This window comes from Papio anubis, chromosome 19 (assembly GCF_008728515.1).
Source record: "Papio anubis isolate 15944 chromosome 19, Panubis1.0, whole genome shotgun sequence".
Taxonomy (NCBI): domain Eukaryota; kingdom Metazoa; phylum Chordata; class Mammalia; order Primates; family Cercopithecidae; genus Papio; species Papio anubis.
Window position 1 is genome coordinate 41,073,230 of NC_044994.1, and position 23,598 is coordinate 41,096,827.

A 23,598-nucleotide genomic window follows, 5' to 3' on the forward strand; every position below is an offset into this window, starting at 1 on the left:
ACGGCTCAGCAGCGAACCAAGGCAGGCTGATGCCAACACAGCACTGAAGAGGCATTTTGACTGCAAGTGCCACCAGGGCTGGGCTGGGGAAGGGGACTAGTGAACTGTCGCTTAAGTTCCAGCAGACAAGGGAGGATACTGCAGAGTAGAACTTGGACTCTGTGACCTCTGTGGCCCAGGACAGTATTTGGGAGGGAGCCAGGAAGTGGCCTAGTCCCTCTGACCACCACTGACATTCAACCTCCACCTTCATCACCCCTCCAGGGCCTCAGGCCCAGGAAACTTCTCCTGGAATCCAGTCTGGCAGAGGTATCTTAGGCTCGGGCTTTAATGCCAAGCGAAGAGTTGGCAAGAACCAGATGAACCCAGGTTCTTGGGGCTAAATTTCCCCATCCATCCATCCATCCCTAATCCAGTCTCCTTCCCCTCACCCTAGTTGTAATTCCTTGTCCTCAATTCTACGAGCTTTGAATTATCACCCACAGGGCTCCTGTAGGTTGTCTCCCATTACAAATTCAAGACACAAGGAGGGATGTCTGGGTAGCTGCAGGTCTTTCCAGCACTCTTGAAGACCAGGGCTGTTCTAGATGTCTCTGTTTTGTGGCCCATGTCTCCCCTCCTCCAAGCACTGGGCTGGGAAGACGCCAACTCAACTGAATTTTGATGAATACTCCTCCCCACTCCCTCCAAGCAGCAGAAGAAAAAGGAGCTGGAGGACAACATGAAATCAAGTGTACATTTTAAAAATCGTTTAATGGAACATAAACTCCTTTAGAAAAACATTCAGCTAGGTGATAACACCCATAGAAAAAAACACCAATTTTGTGTTTATCTTTTTTAATTTGGCATTTGTTATTTGCATTTATATTAAAGCAAAGTGCATCTTTTCTTTATTTTTCTTGTTTATACACATTGCACAATACATAAATAATGATGCTTATAAAACGTCTTTATATTTACAAGTAATAATATATTTATATATAACATAAAATACATTTTTTTCTTTAATAAATCTCAGGGTTTTTTTTCAGGAGTCCTTTCTCTCTCAAAGCACTACAATGCTAAATTTCCAATGAGAATGCTTCTCTTGTTCATTTAAACCTTTGTAGTTAGAAAAATAGCTTATGTTAAAGTCTAAACATGCTCATTGAGCTAAGAACAGTGTCAAAGTATCATACGAGTGTATGAGTTGTAGAAGAAATGAAAGAAGAGTTAGGTGTCAGCCTAGGATGGTACCTTGGGTTATGACGGACCAAATCCTTCTTGGAGGGAAGGGGACTGCTAAGCATGTCCCTCCCAGGGACGTCCCCGCTTGCTGGCCCAATAGCAGAGCTCAACACACAGGCTGGGAGCAGGGAGTGCTGAGCTGGTTTTCTAAGTCCGGGAAAAACCTGATGTCACCAGGGCAGGCAGGGGAGAGGCTGAGGGGAGAGGGCACTGGGTGAGCAATACTGTGAGGGGGCTGCCCCGGCAGCCCTTAGGAAGCCCATTTCAGGGAGATCCAGGAGCAGATGGCCAAAAAAGAAAGACCTACAATGGCAGGGGCTGACGGGAAGGGAATAAGACAAGGATGAAAACAATTGATTCTGGTTCAGCCACTAGCAGGCTTGCTGCTCAGAAGCCTGTGGACAGGCCCGTGTCCTTGATGAGGGAGAGGAGGGGCAGGGGCTTTCCTAGGCTGGGGACACAGCCGTGCTCCTGGCAGCTGCTGGGACCCCTGCCGCCCAGGTACTGCCTCTGCCCCACTGAGCATGTCCAAGGAGCACGAGAGACACGGCTTGGGACTGCAAACCTCTCTGCTGGGGACATTCGTAAGAGACACAAAACAAAGCACATCGTCTCCCCATTTGCTGCTCCTGCACACGCGTGCACACACTCGTAGCCTCACACTCACACACACACACACTCCTGACAAGTGAAATGATGACCGCCCCCCTTCATACGCTGCATTTGGTGGTGCTTGGATTTCTGCTTCCCCTCTTCCTATCAAGGTGTCCTGCCGATCATACCCACCCCCTCTTCCAAAAAACCCCCAACAATTCTTTTCATAAGCTATTTCTCAAAGAGCGAAACAAAACAGAACACAAACGAGGACGAGAAGAAGAAAACCAACCAGCCAACCAACAAACAAACAAACAAAAAACGACCAAAGAGTTTGCATGAAAAGCAAGCACTCAGGAGGAAAATATTAGCAGCAAAGTAGTTTGAAGTGTGGCCTGCTCAGCTCACGCTCTGTCCCCTCCACACGCGGCTACCGGCTGTTGAAGATGACCTCTAGCCAGCACGGGCAGCTGCTGATGAACTGGCGGGTGTAGCACTGGCCCCAGCCCTTCACAAAGCTGATCTGCACGGTAAAGCCCGTCCACGGCTGCTGCATAAACTCGTGGTCATTGGGCCGCTGCAGGCTGTACGCCTTCTCGTAGTCGAAAGCCTTGATGGAGAAACCGGGGAACACCTTGTGTACCAACAGCGTCCTGGAGTCCGGGTTGTCCAGTGTGGCGGACTTGATGAAGATGGGGTAACTGCTACGGTTGTACACCCACACGCCATCCACCTCCCGCGTCAGCTGGATGCCACAGCCGATTTTGCTCCGCACCTTCTGCACCAGCTGACTCTTGTTGTCCGAATTGAGCTGTCCGAGGCAAAAGCCATTCCCCTGAGGTAGATCATAGAAGATATCCAGAGAGGGCTCCTGGACACAGTAGAGCCTCCCCACTCTCGTCTTCTCCTCCCAGTATGCCACCACGCACCAGTGTGACCGATCCCCAGGCTCCAGAAGAAGTTGGGAATCTAGAAAACACAACGGCAGAGAGGGTTGGTGGGGACAGGCATTGGTGACTACTAGAATGAAGACACCCCCCACCCCGGTCACCAGCTCATCTCTCAGGACGAGACAGAAAGAAGGAGGCGGTGAGGATAGTCCTGGACTTGCCCAGGCTCTTACAGCCCTTTGACCAGGACCCTGCCTTTCTTTAAGCATAGGAAGCGCTGGGGGCTGCTTCTCTCCAGGGCCCTGCCTGTCAGGAGTCCAGTACACCAGCACCTGTGTCCACCTGGCCAACAAAGCCTCTTCTCTGCAGAGCACAGACGCAAAGGCACCCTTAGTAACTTGGGTGGTCCAGTTTTAGGGCCGCAAAAAGCCTCAGCAACATACTGGAGTTACAGATCTTTCAACTGGATGGAACCTTGAAGGCCAGCTCCTCCAGCCCCTTGTCATCCTGATGAGAAAACCAGGACCCAGACAGCCTGCTGCTGGAGTACCAGGAGATGACACAGCCAGAGCTAGAACCCAGGTGTCTAGACTCTGGGGCCACCTATGTGACGGTCTCTGGGTGCCTGTCACCCAGCTCTCAAATCAGTACCGTGGTCATGAGGGACCTCTTTATCTGGTAAAAATAAAAATGAGAGTGGCTTGGGACAAAAACGTCTATATTCCTGATAGAAAAACAAGTCTCAGTGTGTCAGCAGCAGCCCTGTACACAAAGGGTGAATTCATGTCAAAATGCCAAATCACAACGTGCAGACCGGTATTAACCCAGGCTACCTTAACAAAGCTTCCTCCAGCCCAGACAGAAGATTATGTGTCTCAAATAGATGTGTTCCCCTTCTCTGCCGGCACCCCCGTCGCCATGGGTGCCCCCTCTCTCCCCTCCTTCCACAGAAGCATCCGGAGCCTGCAGGGCGCCCTGCTCCGCCCTCATCCCTCCCCTGCAGGCCCCGCCCCGCTTCCCTACACAGGGCTCTTCCCACAGGCAGCCTGGGGGCCGGGGTGATTCTGGTAAGGTAATTTTCCTCAACAGGCGCTTGGAGGACTTTAAAAGGGGGGTCACACGCACGGAAAGGGAGCCCCGGTGGCGGGCATTCTGACTCCTCCTTAAGCAGGAGCCAGCGGGCAGGCCTCAGACTTGGGACCATAAATCTCCCCAGCCCAGCCAGACTGCAGGAACGCTGTGGTTTGTGGCAGCAGGGTGGAGACCGGAAGTCTTGTATTTGTTAACAAAAATGGGGACAGCAGAGGGGGGGAAAGCAGAGAGGGAAAGCAGAGGGGAAGGGCCCCATGTCGGTCAAGCCCTTGCCCTCGCTCCCTGCAGCCCCAGCTCCTCCCTCTCGGGAGCCTGGGGGGCACAAAGCAGGGGTTGAGTGTGAGATGTGTTTTGGTGTGGCCTTTGTATTCTGGAGTAACTGGGTTCAGAGTGAACGATGATGCGTTGCACCCTGCGGGGGGTCGACGGCGGAGGATGGGGCCGCATCCTGCTGCCCCAGCAGGCTGTGTAACTGGGGCAGCCCAGGACACCAACTCGCTCCAACTTTTCAGGCGTGTTAGGACCTGGGAACCCATTGGCTCCACTCAGTTGTTTGTTTTTTTTTTAAGTAGCAGCCAGCGTTGGATGGAGGTGCCCATCAGTAAGGCCGTACAAATGTGCACACTGCGGCCTGCTGAGGCAGCCACACACACACACCCTGAGCGGCGGTTCCCTACAGACAACCCCAGCTGGCCTTCCCAAATGCCTGCCCTAACAGTTCCACAAAAAGGGGACACTGAGGTCTCATTCCTTTCCCTCAACCCCCACCCCACTGAAAATCAACACCAGAAAACTGGCCGGTCACCGCCCCCCACTTATCTAGGAAGTCCAGTGGGTGTGCAGGACTGTGTCCATCATGTCAGTGTGTACGAGTGTGTGTTATATATGTTTCCGTGTGCACATACGTACTGGAACATATGGAAAACAAGACAGGGACAGGGAGAAGGTGACTCATCAGACATTTACTTGTTTCTGCAAAGTATCCATCAACTGCTAATAAACTTGTGAGCACTGGCAATCTTTGAACTTTCTTGCTGAGGGAGCTCAGCTCTGAAGGCTACACCAAAGACCCGAACGCCCATGGAGGGAAGGACACATTGGCATCACGTGTGAAGCGGGGCAGAAAGCCCTCTTCTGGGAGGCACAGGACATCCACCCTTTTGGTGGGGAGGAGGGTGTTTTGAAACACAAGAAGCTTTAGCTTATTTTCCCAATTCAGGACAACAAACCTGGCCTGGAAAGGAAGACTCAGGGAGTCGCTGGGAAGGAGGTGGGAGGGAGCGAGGATGGGAGACCTCAGCAGAGCCTCACAATGCTTTGTTTCATGCCGCCGGGACCCATGAAACCGGGCACCAGCCAACAGGAGGAGGAGGGGGAGGAGGAAGGGAGTGAGTGGAGTATGGACCTGAGATCGAGGTGCCCCCATGCCAGGCCTGTTAGCCACCTAGACAAGGGGTGGGAGCCTTGTCTGCCAAGGGCGGGGGCGTCTGGGGGCAGAGGAAGCTGGGCAGGGACTGGAGCCTGAGACCTGTAGCCGGAGGGGGAAGTATCAGGGGGGTTTCTGGTTCATCTGTGCAGCCCGCCAGCAATTTGCTGCCAGACACCCCCTGGAAAAAGCCCTTTTCTGCTGAGGTTAATGGCCCAGCCCAGAAAAACTGCAGTGCGTGGCTGTCAGCAGTGCGTGGAGGTCGTGAATGCCGCTGTGTTTGAACAAGGCCCCTGAAGTCCATTCGGTGCCCTAACCCACCGCAGGGAGACTCCTGCCTGCTCCTCCCTCGCTTGTCCCCTCCGGCTCCCCCACCAGCAGCCTCTGCCCTCCCGTTAGGACAGCTCCAGTCTCCTCCTGCCCGGCCTATTTCTAAGCACACACACAAAAACAGGCTTTCCAGCAAAACCATTCGACAACAGCAAAGGCCCTTCCAACACACACCCTTGTGTGAACATCACACCTTCTGGGGACCCCGCACGACACCTCCCATTGCCAGTACAGAGATTCCCCTCTTTGCCCTGAATTCCCCGCCATTTGGGCTCATTTCTGGGAAATGCTCAGCTTCATCTTCACAGAAACACACTTCCCTGAATCGGGCCCACAGCCCGCACAGTCGACCCACAAAGGTCTGTGTGGACGCTTTGCTCCCAGGGACTTCCCGGGCCACGTGTCGAGGGGCTGGGAAGTTCAATCAGTACAAGGACTAAGGAAGAGCCTTGGCCTCTCTCGCTGATATTTAACCTCCAAAGGCAAAACTCACAGTCCTTTGTTAACTTCCCTCAGCTTTATAACCTTTTCCGGTATTTTCCATAAACTTCTCCCCCTCCCCAGAAAACTGTACAGGGGCTTGTTTTAAAAGAGTATGTGTTCATTTTAAAGCATCCAAAAGAAAAGCTGTGCTGTAAAAAGCTCACTAATCAGATGCCTGCTCACAATTTTTTCTTTTTATTACAGTGTAGGGAATTTTTGGAGCAACACCAGAAAAATGCTGAATCTGCCTAAAATTCCTTTAAGGTGTTCCCCCACCTCCACCTTCCCCATTTCCCTTAAAGCATAAAATCCTCCCTTTAAAGGGGGAGGTGGGCGTTGAGAAGGGAGAGGACTTCAGCCTCTGTTTGCGCTCCAGTTGGGGAAGACCACTTAGCAAGGAGCTCCCTGACTCTCACAAAGAGTTATTTAATTACCCGGCTCATGAATGAACAGACCAGACCCTTCCAGGAGACCAGAGGCTCATGAATGAACCTCACACCCCAGGTCTCAATGGCACAGGGTGACCGGGCCTCAAGGCCACATTTTAGGTTAAGTAAGGAACTTTCCCCTTCTTAATTTTTTTTTTGAGACGGACCCTTGCTCTGTCGCCCAGGCTGGAGTGCCGTGGTGCAATCTCGGCTCACTGCCAGCTCCACCTCCCAGGTTCACGTCATTCTCTTGCCTCAGCCTCCTGAGTAGCTGGGACTACAGGCGCCCGCCACCACGCCCAGCTAATTTTTTGTATTTTTAGTAGAGATGAGGTTTCACCATGTTAGCTAGGATGGTCTCGATCTCCTGACCTCGTGATCCACCCACCTTGGCCTCCCAAAGTGCTGGGATTACAGGTGTGAGCCACCGCACCCGGCCCCCTTCTTAAATTTTTAATTTGAAGGCGTCAGGAGAAGAAAAATGGGGGGAAGGAGGAAAGGCCTTGTTCAGTGCCTCAGCAATACCATTTCTGGTCTCCACCTGAAGGCAGAGGGCAGAGAGGCAGAGCAGCTCCAAGAACAGCCATGGGGTTCTGAGAACACGGGCAGGCATGGAAGAGAGGCTATACTGGGCCTGACTGGGCCCAGACACACAAAGGAGGTGCTTGTGGGGAGGGGGTTCCCAAGATTCCATTTAGGAACAAGGACAAGCTTGGGGAAAAAAGCCAGTAGAGACATGAACTCCATCAGCTGACACTCCATGGTTAAATGTGTCCAATTGCCAGAGTACTGGGAGCTGGGGTCAAAGGTGGGTGAGGAGGGGTCTCCACCAGCTCTCATCTCTGTGAGGCACTTGGATAATGAAGTAATATTCCTCTGCCAAAGTCCTTACAGGGCCACGGGCTTATGAGCTCCCTCCTCTATGGTCCAACAGAGCAGAAGGCTGAGGACGGAGAAGTTGGGGAGGAAGAGCGTCTGGGCAGGCGTGGCCGCCTCCTGCAGGCCTCCCTGTGCCAATCAGGGGCAAACGAAGGGCAGAAATGTGGACATAACTTGCACCTGGCAACCTGGGAGCGCAAACATCACCACGCCTCGCCAACGCCAGGTCCAGGGTCCTTCTGTCCTCAGGACCCAGGCGCCGCCAACGGTTGCCTCATCCTGTCTCTCCCTCCATATCAGACATCTCAAAGGTTAACAGCACCCATTCCCTGCTCCCAACCCTGTCAGGAAATTGGCTGTTCTGATATCAACAAGCCCTCTTCAGGCACAAGCCTGAGATAAAAAGGGACTCCAGTGCCAATCTATCCCATCTATTCTCACCCCAAATCATCATAATTCACAAGGACCCTTGCTGGTCTCTTGTTTTCTAGGCAAATCCCCCCCGCAGCAACCCCACCAAATAGAGACCTGTAAAACTTGCTGAGACATCTGGGCTCACTTTAAGACCCGGGGCCGTCTCTAATCCACCATGCTCACAGCCTCATCCAGAAGAGGAAATAGGACCCCAGAGCTCCCTCAGACTCCTCAGGAAACACAGACAATGCTGGGGTTTAGAGCGAGTTCCTCATGGAGGAAACAAACCAAAATGTTTCAGGTAAACTCTGAGTTACTCAGAAAATGCTGGCGCCCAACCCATCTCCACCACCCCACGCTCCTTCCCCAAACAGATGAGAGGATGAATCCTGGCTGGTGGAAGGTTGACCTGAGAACAATGGTTTTTTTTTTTTTTCATGTTTTGCAACATCTCTAGTGAAGTGAGATGGCTGGACTTGGGGGTGGGCAGGGGGTGCCACAGGGTCTCCTTCAAAGGCCAGGCAGCTCTCTGGTTCCCGGGCCCAGTAGGCTTCGTTTCCACCCCTCAGGGATTTCTAGCCATGGCAGAATCCCTGCCCCTGTGCCAACCCCAGAGGTGAGCTGACCAGCTACAGACTCAGACACACCAACCTCGCATGCAGCCTTGGGGTAACTTCAGCTCATCCCTAAAACAGGGCTCCCCCAAGGCCAGCCTCATAAGGTTGCTGTACCAATTTGATGCAAAAGTGATTGAGGCCAGTTGAGGAGAGTGCTGCACACACGTTGGTCTCATCTCTGAGGCTCCTGGGTTCTCCAGCTGCTCAGAAAATGCCCACCAGTCTTCCCAATTGTCTCCACAGCCCCACACCCCATGGGAGGACAGTTCTGGGCCAATGCCTATACTTAATAAGCATTTACTTTGCATAAGCTGTGTTCTCTAAGTGGCTCATGACAGCAACCCTCTGAGGCTGCATACTATCACCAGTCTCTTCAAAAAGGGAGTAGTGGGGGTGAAGCACAAGTCACTGGCTTGTGCGGAGCTATACTTCAAGCCCAGAATATTGCCTGGTGTGAGCTGTGGACACAGGCCTCTAAAGCCACCAAGCCCCACTGTTCCTCTCCAAAGTGTCCTTCAGAACACACTTTGGAAATGCTGCACCAGCTTTTCGAGCTGAGCATGGGGTGCAACTCCCCTGCAGCAAGAAGTGGGGGGTGAAATGGCTTTTTTGCCAGCAAGCTGCTCTGTGACCTTGGCCAAGTGGCTTGCCCTCTCAGGGTCTCAGTTTGACCTGTCCATAAATAATGTAAAAAAGAGACAAGGGAAGATGGCCCCATGGGCCCCCTTCTGGCCTTCATGGTCTCTGGCTGCACTCTGATTCTCAGTATTAAACACTGGTTCCATTTATTTTTACAACCTTCCAGAGAGTAAGAAAACCACTTTGAGGAGCAGGGTACATTTTTGCATTTAATTTGCAACAATAAAACAAAATCAAATCAAAAGGGAAAGGAGGTTTTGAATCAGGCTTTGCTGTGTCCACCTCTAAACCAACTTTTTGTTTTTTAATTTCAAATAGTCAGAAATGAGTTTTTACTCTGTCTTACTATTCATCACCCTCAAGAGACGGTGGGCCCCCAGGAGAGGATCTCTTTTATCACTGTCATCCTTCCACTGTCTGCCCAGGCTTGGTTCCCTGAAGTTTCTCCTCCCATCACCGCCCTCAATGCCACCTCTCCCAAGCCTACATATTTGGCAGATCTTGCTGGTCTAGAACACTAATTAGTGACTGTGTCCTTACAAATTACGTTAAATAATCAATTCCTGGAACTAAAATGTACTCCCTGGCTCCCCAAACTGGTCCCACGCCACCTCCCAAAACCCCCAAACATCTGAGTCTGAAGCCCCCCACCTGGGGATAAATGCTCCGAAGAGCGTTTATCTTGCCATGGAGAATGTAATTGAGGGTGGCACAGGGCAGGGGAGGAAAGCCACACAAATCAAAAGCTCTTGTCTGTCTCGCCAGCCAGGCTGACGCGGCTTCCTGTGCCCCAGCATTCAGCCATGCAAATTATAGCGTGTACCCAGCTGCCTGCAGCCACGGCTGTCTGAGGAGGCCCGCTCTGCCCAGGCTCCTCTGAGAGAGGCCTCAGAGGAAGGGTGGGGACTCCCGACCCAGCCAACTCCATTCATAATATTGACAGTAAAGGGCCTCTCTGGCTGCTGTTTAGTGTGCATGCAGCCGAATCATTTCTCAAGTTCGAATTTCCAGATACTTCCCCCCTCCATGGTGCACCAACCAGGTTCCCACTGTTACTCCCCAAGTAACTCAGAGCAGCTCTCTTCAGAAAGGGGGTTCACATAGTAGCAGGCACAGAAGCCCTCAGCCCTGCATGGCATTGTCTGATCAGCTGCCTTCCCTCTGGGCATGACCCTGACACCCCCAGGAAGGCACAAGGGCTGGGACAAGCATGGAACAGAAAGTCTGTCATGTCCAAGAGAGACATCCAAGTCAAGTCTCTTACCTCACCCACCTACCCACCTGCCACCCTGAGAGTGTCAGGAGATTCCCCAAATTCCCTATCTGGATTCCCATCTGGGCAGTTGACACTGAATACTGATTCTCTCTTTCTCTCTCTCTCTCTCTCTCTCTCTCTCTCTCTCTCTCTCACTCTCACACACACACACACACACACACGTTAAAGCATCATGAAAATTTTAATACAAACCACTGCATCATAAGCCAATTTTCTAAAAGGACAAAACCCCTAGAAGGACAGGACAGTTTTTCCCTGGTTTTGCAGGTGTGGGGGCTCTGTGCCTGCAAGAAACCAAGCTACTTTTGCCGTGGGCCTCGTTTTAATAAAGTCCCAGGGCACCAGGACCCCTAAGTCCTTGGAAGGTATCACAGGACCCAAAGGCAGACCCTGCCCTCTCCCACCCCATCCCCCATAGGTCCAACTCCACTCCAGTTTCTAGAGGGTAGGAAAGCTGTCTGAAGACGTGGAAAAATACAGTGAGAAACAAAAGTCCTTTTCATTCCTCCCCTCCCCCGGCTCCCCTTGTTCCATAACAATTATGAAAACTGTTGGATGGGATGGCATTTTGAACATTTACTGCATTCCAGCCAATAAATTCCAATGCAGGATCCGATGGAAAAGATCCCTCCTCTCCGGCAAGCTCCCTCCCTGTGCACTCCCAGCCCTCATTCCATCTCTCACTTTACAACCCAATACCAGGGCCTGGCCAGGCCAGGGCCGCACTGTACTTAGAGGGAAAAACAACAGTACGACAGCCTGGAGACAGCGTGCAGACTGGAAAAGTTAATCATTACTTCTGTCTGCCTCCGTAATCTAATCTCTCCCGCTTGGACACACTCACTGTTCAGCCATCCCAGCCCTTTCACCCCTGAAGCACCCAGGACCTCCTAGACCCGAGCCCCCACTCCCTCTGGCGGGCCCTCCCACTCCTAACCTCCAGTTAGGAGGTCAAGGGAATAAAAGAAGAATGAAAGGGTCCCCCACCCAGAAGCTGCTGTCACAAGGCCCTGGAGTCCAACACACACAGCCAGACGCTCTGTGCTGGGTGCCCCACCTTTCAGAGCCTCCAGGTCTCCCATAAACATGGGCTCCCATAAATGTGAGCTCCAAATCTGGCTGGCGACTGCAGCAGCCCAGCACTGCCCCTCCCCCACTGTGCAGGGACAGACTGCCCCCTCCCGCCTTTCTCACTCCCTCTGCCCCAGGATTCACCCTCAAGCCCACCCGCAGTCGGTAGGGCTCCCCCACCCCATGTGATCAGTGTGTGCCGACACACAAGTCAAGGAGGCTCTGCCGTTGGCGATGCCTTAAAAAATTAAACACAGAATGACAGTGTAATTTAGCAATTCCACCTCTGGGTATATACCCAGAAGAACTGAAAGCGGGGACTCCTATGGTATTTGAGCATCCATGTTCACAGCAGCATTATTCACAATAGCCAAAAGGTAGAAGCAAGCCAAGTGTCCATCAAGCACTAAATCAACCAAACGTGGGATATTCATACAATAAAATATTATTCAGCCTTAAAAATTAGAAGGAAATTCTGACATACCCTACAGCATGGAGGAACCCTGAGGCCATTATGTTAAATAAGCCAATCACAAAAGCACAAACACTGTCTGATTCCACTATTCTATGAAGTACCTAGAGGAGGAGGCAAATTCATAGACAGAAAGGAGAATGGTGGGTGCCAAGTGCTGGGGGGAGGGGAGAAGGGAAGTTAGTGTTCCATGGGAACAGTTTCAGCTAGGGAAGATGAAAGTTCTGGAGGTGGACGGTGGGGATAACAGCACAATATGAATGTACTTAATGCCACAGAACTATACACTTAAAAATTGTTAATATGGTAAGTTTTATGTATATTTTACCACAATAAAAGAAAAGAAAAAAGGCCTCAGCTCTCTTAATGCTCTCCTTTGCACCCCCATAACCAGTCCTCGTAAGCATGGAGTTCCTGAATTGGGGATTCCACGGGTGGGACTGGGCTTCAGCAAAGATAGCGGCCCCCTGCAAATGTATACAAATTGTAGTATATCGTGCATTTTTCTGGACAGTCCTCAGTTTTCACCCATACTTGGAAGAGTTTGCAAGTCAAGAGACAGGAAGAACTACAATGTTTTTATTTTAGAATGGAAGAAGTCTTTGGCTTCCATAGGGATATCTCATCAATGGCAGGTCATTCCCACACCCCTGAAACCCAAGAGACAAAGATCACAGATCACTGAAGGGACTCGGCAGCCAAGCCCAAGCCCTTATTCTGCAGATGAGAAAACTGAGGCCCAGAACACAGAAATGGCTCCTGCAAGGCCATGTGGCCAGCCAGGGTCTGAGACACTCGGTCTCAACCCAGGAGGGCAGGCCAGTGTCTAGTGACAAAAAAGGTGGAGGATGCTGGCCCCGCCATTGTAATTCTCTCCCAGCCCCCTCCTGGGACTACAGCATCCTGGACAGCCTGGGGAGAAGAGGAGGCTTTTGAACCTTTGCAGGCTCCACGATCCTGGGCTCCTCCCCAGGAAACAGCCCCCCAACGGGGTTTTGATTGTGTCCCCACTGAGCAGGAGATGGGGCCCATCTATTTGTAAGAACAGTATGGTGCACTCAGATCACACTGAGAACTAAGCTTTTAATTTTCCTTCTTGGTTATTGATTCATGAGGGGGTGGGGCAGGGCTGGCTCAGAGGCTGCAGTGGGGCTGACCAGGTCCCCAGGCCCAGCTCTTGATGACCCTCACTTAGCCTGCCGGGGAAGGAGACACTTAACAGCGTCATGAGGTGACTGGAAGGTGGGACAGGGGACAGGGACAATCATTTAACCTCCGAGTGAGCCACCCCAGAAAATGCAGACAGCCAATCTGCTAACGGCACAGTCATATCTTGGCGTCTTATTGTTTTTGTTCCGTTGAGTGACAGTCGCAGATCAAAACGTAAGAAAGCTATACTGAAATGAGCACACAGTTGCTGGCCTGGTTATCTGAGTTGTCTTCTGGCTGAAAGAAACTCCCAACTTTGCAAGATGAAACTGGAGTTGAGACCACATCTTCCCTTTCTGCTCTGATCAAACCTCCCAGCAAAAGCAGCGCTCCCCGCCTTTTCTTCCTGGGGCTCCACGGAGGAGCAAGAGTAATTCAATTAGTGAACTCCACACAGCTCGGAAGCCATCGCTTGGCCCCGGGGGAACAGACAGGGAAGGATGAACGTGAAAATGAAACACCCTGGTAACTGCATCTTAGATTATTTCATCCAAACCCAACCCCAGACAGGCCAGGGCCTCACACGCAGGGCTGACACCTCAGAAACGGGCTTAACTCTCAGATTTAAAATTAAAAAGCAACAGTTTCATCCCCTAGATGGTCTTCATGAGAATCAAGTCCTCTGGAGTTACAAAGGGAAAGTCACTCCTGGGCTTCGAAAACATCCCACTTCCCCTCTGGCTGTCAAGACATCAGATACTGTCTTTCCAGATGTTTCCCCACCCCTTGGCTGTGGTCCACTGAGGAGCCTGGCGCTAGGCTGGTCACTTCCACTCTGTGCTGTGCCCCAGGTACTACCAGGGTCTGGAGGGTGGATTATAACCACAGCTCCTGTTCTTCCTGCTGTCATCTTACAATCAGCAAGAAGAGGGGTGGGGAGGCGGGCTGGAACCAAAACCCGGGAGACCTACCTCTGTTTCTGTTTATCCACAAGCTTTATCTCAATTCTCAACAGACCACACAACCACAGCAGAAGCAGAAGTAGATGACTCAAGAGCTCTGCCTACTCCAGGGGGCCCACCCCTGCACCTCCCTCACCTATGGCCTGGCTTCATGGAGGAACCAGGCTCTTCTGTCCTACAGAAGCTGCCCCGGCCTGCCTCCAGATGGAGGCAACTCATATTCAATCCCCCCTCTCCCCGGCTCCATCCCCATGGATTCAACATCATCTTCGGACAAGCCACTCCATCTGCCAATTCTTAACTCTATCGCGGCCCAGGAACTGGCCCTCTGCACAGCACATAGCCTGGCATATCATAGGTGTCAATACATATTTGCTCCATAAACGAATCACAGGGACACACTGGCTTCTTCCAAAGCAGCGGGCCCACCTAGCTTCACACCCAAGAGAGGGAGGCACATGTGAACCCACCCGAGAGGGGAGCACACCTTCTAAGCAGGAAGTCAGTCAGAAGGACCAAGTCCCTCTCCCGGACTCCCTGCGGAGGACGCAAGAGAGAAGCCCTGTTCTGCGCCAGGCCGAGAGCAGCGGCTGTAGCAGATGCTGCTGAAAGGTGTTTCCAAGGCAGGCGCCGGCCCGCCAACCTCTGCCGGCACACCACCTGCCCACAGCATTCTGCTTTGGCGTCCCGCTCTGTTTGGACAAGTTACCCCACCAAGTGTTCAACAATGCTTTTACACACCCCAGGGCCCTTGTTGTGTTATGAAAACAAAACAAAGCACGCTAAGGAAAAAGCTGGGAGGGTGGGGGTGAGCGTGAGCGGAGAATGGGCCAGCCACACACACAGGTCTCTTTCTTTCTGGTCTCTATCCTAAAGATGGTTCCTTGGCAGCACGGGGCCGGGGCAATGTCCCATGCCCTGTATCATTAGAACAATGACATCAACCAAGAGGGGATTTAGAAACCCAGAGACAAATAAATGGAACTGGACCTCATCTACACCACTGTAGGGCTGTGGCAAGCCCCCTCTCTGGGAGATGCTTCTAGGAGAACCGTATCACCCCTTCCTCCAAAGCACAGCACAGTTACTGGACACGGCTGTACCAGGGGAGCTCCGAGACCCATTTCCCCTCCACTCCTCAGTAGCACCCTAGAAACAGTCTCAGGAAAGTTACAGAACTCCTGCAGGATGAGGGGGACTCGGTGGCTTGAAAATACAAAGGCAGCCCTGAGTTCCCAGCGGCTAAATGCCAGGCACGTCTGCTAGGAAAAGGCAGTACCGGGGTGAGTAAAAAGGCTAAAGGCGTGAGTAAATTCTTACCTACCCCTCATCCAAAAAAAAAAAAAAAAATACAATCTTTTTTTTGCAAGTTAAAACTGAGCTAATGACACTGGGTGGGGCTCAGTGTTGAGGACTCCGCAGCCAAACCAGAATTAGCTTCCAGCCAAGAGCTGCTTGGCCTTACCATTTGGGGAAGGAAGCTGAAAAAGTCATGAAAGATTCTTTAGTAAAATGGGAAATAAGGCTGCAGTTAACATTTCAACTGAAGGTGACCCTTCTGGTGAAATATTTTTTTTAATAATAAAAATAACATAAAGTTCTCAAACAGCCTTTCTTAAAGAAAATGGCTGTGTACATGTTCTCGTGGGAGTGGAAGGGAAGAAAAAAAAACACAAAACAGAAAACAGGCTAGCCGTTTCTCAGCCACTACCTTTCACGAACCACTTTTTTCTGGAGTTCTTCTTAAAAAAGAGGTGACGCAATTTCCTGTCTTGTCCCAATATTTCCTGTTAACTTACAAGGTGAAAGTTATCGCCCTGTTTTAAATAACTGTCCTCAACACCGCTGAAAGTCCCTTTTCCCAGCCAGTGCCCATCCCGATTAAAACATGTCCCCATCTTAGAGTATAACTACGATCATTTTCTACACCTTTAAGAGTTGGCTTCAAAAGAAGCCTGTTTCTCTCTATGGCAGATACTGAATCTACAGGGGCAGCTTCCACGGGAATGGCGCTAGTAGCCCAGATCTCCAAGGTGAACCCACAGAGAGAAACAGAGAGGCTGGGGGGCAGCTGAGTCCCCCAAGTGAGCCAACAGGTTTAGGTAGAGTGGCCAGGATCAGGTGAGTGTTGCTTTCTTGGTGTGTTAACCACTAAATTGAGAACTGTGCCTCAGCAGTTAATAATATCTTCCTGCTGAAAATAGCCGGGAGAGGAAGCCTCTGTGTGACAGTAGGCAGGCGGCCAGCCTTGGGGCTAGCCATTCAATACTGAGCGAGAGGTGGTAGGGCCAGTGGTGACCTCCCAGCGGCTGTGCTTACAGTATCCTTTCACGAGGCTCCTGTGAAGGGAGGGCGCCCGGGCCAGTCACCTGCGGCCTCTGCAGCCCTAGAACTTGGGCAAGGACATCACAGGGACTGGGGTCTCCAGTGGCCCAGGAAGGGTCTGGATCACCAGCTTTGGGAGCCAACCCTGGCACCATCCTGGTTCACAGTCACTAGGCTGGGCAGGCCAGGGGACCCCCGCGGCGTGAGAACAAGCATATTCACTTCCCCTGGCAGAAAAGTCAGGCCAGGAATCAAACCAGAGGGAACTTTCCTGTCTCTCATTTCTGGAACCCACGAAGAAAAACGGAAGGTCGAAAGATCAACACAGATGTGTCTGCTTGCTCAGGTAACACACAGCAGAAGGCCAGGCCTGGTGGCTCACGCCTATAATTCAGCGCTTTGGGCGGCCAAGTTGGGCGGATCACTTGAGGTTAGGAGTTCGAGACCAGTCTGGCCAATATGGTGAAACCCCCCTTCTACTAGAAAAAAATTAGCCAGGCATGGTGTTGCACACCTGTAATCCCAGCTGCTAGGAAGGCTGAAGCATGAGAATGGCTTGAATCCGGGAGGTGGAGGTTGCAGTGAGCCGAGATCGCGCCATGCACTCCAGCCGGGGTGACGGAGTGACACTCTATCTCAAAACACACACACACACACACACACACACACACACACACACACACACACACCCCAGAGATGTCAGGCAGGCTACCAGCCTTGCTCCCTGGCCCATCAATGTACTTCCCATGCGACCTCAGGGCTGCCACCAAAACAAATGTCTACCATCATCAGGTCCCGGGCAACTAACAGAAGTCTCTCCAATGTTACTCTCCACAATCATTGTTCCTTATAGATTATCCAGATATCTGCATGTATTTAAAACCTTCCGCTGGCCATTTTTTTGGTCAAAACTGTGGTAAAATACACATACATTCAGAGAACTGTGCAACTGTCACCACTCTCCAGTTCCAGAACATTTTCATCGCCCCAAAAGGAAACCCGGTCCCATGGCTCCCTTTTACAATCCCATTCATGACAGCAAAGCAAAACAGTAGACCATGTATACTTAATAATAGTTTTCTCTCAAATGTTTCTACAAGCAAGCAAAAAACCTATCTGGGAAGCTGAATCCCGAGGGATTTTAGTGTGGTGAGCAAGTCTAGGAACCAGCACTTTATACCTTTGTTTTCTTCTGCCAGGTGAAGACAACTGCTTTGAGGATGCTGCTCTGAGTTCAAGGCCTGGACCGAAGGGAATAAAGACCTGCCTGGCCATCATAATTCTGCAAGGAATTATGACACAGTAACAGCAATAATAGAGGAGCAAAGAGGCCAGGCGCAGTGGCTCACGCCTGGAATCCCAGCACTTTGGGAGGCCAAGGCAGGTGGATCACCGGAGGTCAGGGGTTTGAGACCAGCCTGACCAAAACAGCAAAACCCTGTCTCTACAAAAAATACAAAAATTAGCTAGGCATGCATGGTGGCACACGCCTGTAATCCAACTACTCAGAGGCTGAGGCAGGAGAGTCGCCTGAACCCCGGAGGCAGAGGTTGCAGTGAGTCGAGATCCCACCATTGCACTCCAGCATGGGTGACAGAGCAAAACTCCGTCTCAAATTACAAAAAAAAAAATAAAAAATAAAAAATAAAAAAAATTTTAAGAAGAAGCAAAGGAAGCCAAACTTGATCATGAATTCTTCAGCATTTCCTCCCTTTTCACTGCTCCACTGGTTCTGAGCTTGCCACGGAGGTCCCATAGGTGTACAAGTCTACGAAGCTACAGCCAGGCTTTGCTGTAAAGGCCTCTGTGTGTGTGTGTGTGTGTGTGTGTGTGTGTGCGCGCGCGCGCGCAGGAAGTGAAGGGCAATCAGCGTGCTAGAGCGTCACCAAAAGTGACACCACCCGAAGCCTGGCCTTCACCTGGCCCCCTCTCCCTTTGCTGGCCCAGTTCTGCCTGGGGACAGGATGCGTGAGGCAGCAGACCAGCTTGTCTGGCCGGCAGAGCAGCCTAAATTTGCTCCAGAGATTTTAAATGCTGTCACCCTGTATTTAACCCCTGCCTGACTGCCACATTCTTTCCAGGACAAAAGGGGTTTTATCAGTAAGCCCTTCTCCAGGGGGAAGTGCATGACCTGGGGCACTGCAGAAGAGGCGGGGTCCAGGACTGGTCTTCACCAGGGTGTGGGTGTGCACCAGGTGAGCCCGCCCTAGCCCTGACTCATCCTGTTGGCAGGTGTTTAAGGAGAGGCAGAAGGTCTCGAGTTCCAGACTGTCATTTCTCACAGTGGCCTGCAGGGTACTAAGGCGATGGGAAGGAAGGAGCTTTTTCATGGTCACAAGCACCTGTCCACCTGAGTCCCCCGAAGTCCGTGCTCATGAGCACTTGGGTGAAAGGCCCACGTGCCTGTGAGCTCAACCAATGCCCCCCACCCTCACTCCACAATAGCATTAGAGATCTCAGTGAAACCATGAGCTGTTTTGTAGCCAGGCATGGGGAGGTGACTTAATTTAAAGGAGGGAGGAAGGACAGCATTAGGAGATATACTTAATGTAAATGACGAGTTAATGGATGCAGCACACCAACATGGCACATGTATACATATGTAACAAACCTGCACGTTGTGCACATGTACCCTAGAACTTAAAGTACAATAAAAGAAAAAAATTTAAAAAAATAAAAAAAATTTAAAAAGCAGAGCAACAGGCGCCCAGGTTCCCAGTTCGCGATCACAATTCCAAGCCAGACAATGAATAATTGTTCACGTGCAGCTGATTAACTTTCCTTAAAACAGGATGGAGCAATGTTTCCTACGCTACTTGGTTTGAGCCCAAGTCAACTGTGGACTGAGCCAGGGGTGCATTTTCAGATTATACAGGTATTTTTGAAGGCTCTCCTCTGAGACTATGACAGATGCCAGCAGGGATCAAAGAGACGGAGAGAGAAACATTCTTGAATGCTGAATGGATACTGACTCAAGGACGCTCCCATCCCCCAGACTTGTGAACTAGTGGCCACAGATGAATCTTAAGACCTTAGCAAAACAGTTGGCCACCCTTGGGTTGGAGGCCTGGTGCCGGGTCTCTCCAACAAGTATGACTTTGCACAGCAAAGAGATGGGGTTTCCCAGGACACGTGAGCACTTCTGTCTCCACTGCCTCCTACCTCCCTCCTTGAGATCCATGGGAGCACTTCTTTTGAAGTTTAAATAACTACAAGTGGTTGCTGGCTTCCAATCCCTACCCTAACTGGGGAGGTCCATATGGCTGAGGCCGAGCCAGTTCTAGACATTCATACATAAAGGAGGAGGCTAGAAGATGAGTCTGCAGTTGAATAACCTAGAACTCACAAGGGAGATGCTGCTCCCTCAACCCACCCAAACCAGGACAGCAGACAGGCAAAATGAAAGCCCCCAGACAGAAACTCCAGATGGAGGCTGCAAAGATGATAGCTTCCAACAGATGCTTTGCATTCCCAGTGATCCCCGGAAAGCTCTGGGAGCAAATCCTTTCCATTTCCACGACGAATCCGAGCCTAGAGGCTTCCCAGCTACATAAGACCTCTCAGGTGATCTTCCTGAGCCATGACACATCCATGTCCAAGCAGCGGCAAGGACCTGTTCGGGAGTTGCATGCCTTTCAAAACACACCCATCCCAGAGGGTCGGGCACAGACTGCCAAATCACAATGCAGAATCCATTCACAAACTCCACCCACCAAGTCCACAACCTCTTGGAGAGGCCACCCTGACATCAACCCACCCCGGCGACAGGGACCCACCCTATCCCAGAGCCTGCCTGTGGGCATCTGCACACTCTCATGTGTTTGCGCACGGGATTGTCTCTCTGCATGTCTGTGGCAACACCCACCCACCCACTCACCCACCCCCTCAACACACACACACACACACACACACACATCCACACACAAGCCTGCACCCAGCAATCCATCTGTCTCAGAAAGCCAGCTGTCAAAAATGAAAGTACAATCTCCTGGAAGCAAGTCGCTGCCTTCTAAAAATGTCCCGTTTTCCCAGACCGAGGAAACTTGCAGGGGTGGGGTGTGTCTCAGTGCAAGTCCCCAACGACCAGGCCTGTCGTCTACCCACCCCCACCACTCCCCCAAAAGAAAGCTGCAATGCTGGAATTCCAACCTGCAGCCAGCAGCCCCGCCCCCAGGCTCCTACCCACCCACTCCCCTTCCTCCCCGGCAGTTTGCAAGGGCGCAGGAAAGGGAAGGGCCAGCCTTGGAGTCACCCCTGCATTTCGGGAGGGGACAGGCCATTGAGCACACTCCACCCCCACCTCCAAGGCACACATTTTCACATTTGGCTGTTTTTTCTTTCCCTTCTTCCCTTGCCAAAAGAATCAAGCCCTGGCTCCTGCTGCCGACCTTCCTCCCACCCTAAACTGAGCCCCATTCATTAAGCCCGCTCTCAGCCAGGGCAGGACAGGAAGGAAAACAGCACACAGGGCCTGTGAAAGAGGCTCAGAGAGGTTATTTCAAGGAGGAGGAGGGAGAAACTCCTCACTGGCGTTTTCACTGCTCCCCACCTTGCTGCCAGGCTCCCAACCCCCAACCTCAGTGTCTGCTATGCCCCTTCCCCCATCCAGTCCTGCCACATCCAGGCACTGGCCTCATCCTCAGCAAGGCAGACACACCCAGGCCACCCCCCATGGAAGGATCAACTTCGTGAAAAGGAGGAGGTTTGGGCTTTCTCCATTTACAAAACTCTCTGCCCTGGACCGGGGCCAATAGAGTTCCCTTTTGGAAGGCATTCTCGCTACAAAGAGGACAGCCCTGGGCTTTTCTCCGTGCCCATCGCCTCCCCTCCAGATGCCCCCAAGCCAGTGACATCAACCCCCAAAACACTGTACCCTCCCCACCATGGCCCATTATGAATACACTGCACCAACTCTGAACTGAAAGAAGAAAGAGCTCAAACTTTGAAGCCTTCGGAATTAGTAAATCAAGGGAAGAAATTCAAAACAAATGCTCTTTCCATGTGGAGGGCCCCCTTTTTCCTTTCTGCAGCCTTCTGAAGCCACGCTGCCCCTTCAGGGAGTCACTGCTTCTTCCTGGCAGCTCCTTATTAATATCTGTGTCTACAATCACCTGGGGTGTGAGGGGAAGGAGTTAATGATTGTTTTACCCCCAGTTTCTTTCTAGGACTGGAAGAGCTTTGGGGAACAAAAAGTCCACCCATCGGCTGGGTGCGGTGGCTCACACCTGTAATCCCAGCACTTGGGGAGGCCGGGGTGGATGGATCACCTGAGGTCAGGAGTTTGAGACCAGCCTGGCCAACATGGTGAAACCCCGTCTCTACTAAAAATACAAAAAATTAGCCGGGCATGGTGGTGGGTGCCTGTAATCCCAGCTACTTGGGAGGCTGAGGCAGGAGAATTGCTTGAACCTGGGAGGCGGAGGTTGCAGTGAGCCGATATCATGCCACTGCCCTCCAGCCTGGGTGACAGAGCGAGACTCTGTCAAAAATAAAAAATAAAAATAAAAAGCCCACCCATCTCCTGAGGGCTCCACAGGTCACATGGCATTGGCGGGTGGGTGAGGAGGCGCTTAGGCTGGCATCTCAGCCTGTGTCGCCATTTCCTCCAGCAGGGGAGACAGACAAGATGTTATCAATAAGACAAACCTTCCGAAAGGACCTTTTCAAAAGCTGCCACTTCCCTTGCTTATTTCATGTGGTTTGGAGGGGCCGGGGCTCCTCCCTGCACATTCAGGGTTTAAAAAATAAAACTATCTAACAACATCCTGAGCGTGTTATTCTGCTGAGACCCTTTCCTCTCATTGGCCTTATTTCTTTCAAGAACTCTCTCAGCCTTAGAAAGCAGAAAAGATGCAGTTCACACACTGCTGCCTTTTCTCCCTCTGTCCACTCCCACTGTCCTGCCTGAAGCCCCCTCCCTTCTCTGGGTCCCTCTTTTTCCTGCTTAATTCTCATTAGAAGCTTTGAATAAACAATACCCTCAGTCTCGGATAACAGTCAGAGTATATATTGCATTGAAATGAAAACAAACAAGGGTCTCCCTAAAGACGTTCTCAGCAAGCTCAGTTCCTGGAGAGGGAAGCCTGGGAGGGAGCCGTCCGGGAATGAACTTTGCCTCAGCCAGCCATGGAGGAAACACTTCAAGTAGAGCAGGCACCCCACAAAAGAGGATGCCCCTCACACAAGAGGATACACCACAACGGGGCACAGCTTCTATTTGAGCTGCTACCACTTGATCCTACAGGCAAGGAAATGCCAAATGCCCAAAACTCTGCTAGCATTTGTTTCTAAGGCTGTTTTCCCTCTTGCTTCAGCCATTTCTTAGAAAATCTAGTGATGACATGGTGGGGATGGAAAAACAGATAGAAATAGGATTTCTTCAGAACATGAAATGCATCCCATGTACATTGCCAGTGAGTTTCTCTAAGCACTGTCCTCTTTTCACATCCTCAGGAACAACAATGCTATGGCTACCCAGTGCCTCTCAGCCAGCCCCGTGACTCCCCAGCACTGGCATTCCAGGCCTTCACGCACACCTGTGTGCCCCGAGGAAAACCTGCCCCGCTAGGGAACCATTATAGCTCCTACTGTAGGCAGTGCTCCCACCCTGGTGCTCCCAGGCCCGGACATGTGCTGCAAAATCCTGCAGCAAGCTGGGCTGGGAATCAGAACTTGGGAGGGAAGCCTCAGATCTGCTCTGAAATCCCATCGTACGCTTGGGATCTGTCTTCAACAAGTTCCTTAAAGGTGGGTCCATTCCCTTTACATCCCCCATGCACAAAGAGCAAAAGCAAAAAAAGAGCTCAAATGCATGAGTTAATGACACCAAAGTCACCAAGCTGAAGCCCCTCAAGCCAGGAGCTGCTTAAAAATAACCGGGAAACACTTCACACACCAAAGCAGTCCCCAGCTAGCTCCTGTCTCCCCGTCCACGGAACACACACCCAGTGCCCACAGCGTAAAGGACTGCAGGGTGAGCAGCTGAAAGGTACCACAATGTCACCACCGAGGCATCCAGCTTAAGGCATATAAAAATGAGAATGAAGTCCAGACCAGCTGGGGTGGCAGAAGGCCGCCCCCATTCCTCCAGTCTCTAGCAATTTCAAGAAACCCTGGAACTGCCGAGAAAATAAGAGAAAGCATCTTACCTGAAAGCCCCCCAGGGGCCAGATAATTCGTTCCCCCTGTTTCAGCGGAGGAAGGCACAGCATCTGGACAGTCTGCTGTGGATTTGAAAAGGGGAGAGAAAGAAATAAATACACAAATAAAAACACCAAGATCCATCTTTAAGCACGCTCTAAACAGCATGAAAGACAAACCACAC

The 23,598-nt window shown here is 51.4% G+C and overlaps 1 protein-coding gene across 3 annotated transcripts in view; it reads right to left on the reverse strand.

Moving 5' to 3' along the window:
- Positions 1 to 727: 727 nt before the first annotated feature.
- SMAD7 (SMAD family member 7) overlaps positions 728 to 23,598 on the reverse strand; it is a 30,789-nt gene continuing 7,918 nt past the window's right edge. For 2 of the 3 annotated variants that reach the window (XM_003914365.3, XM_009192701.4), the window contains exons 3-4: positions 23,423 to 23,497; positions 728 to 2,790 (exon numbers count right to left, since the gene is read on the reverse strand). In XM_003914365.3, the coding sequence (XP_003914414.1) occupies positions 2,252 to 2,790; positions 23,423 to 23,497 (614 nt within the window). In that variant the 3' untranslated portion in view covers positions 728 to 2,251. The remainder of the gene's footprint in view (positions 2,791 to 23,422; positions 23,498 to 23,598) is intronic. The other variant, XM_009192700.2, reaches the window with a different exon arrangement.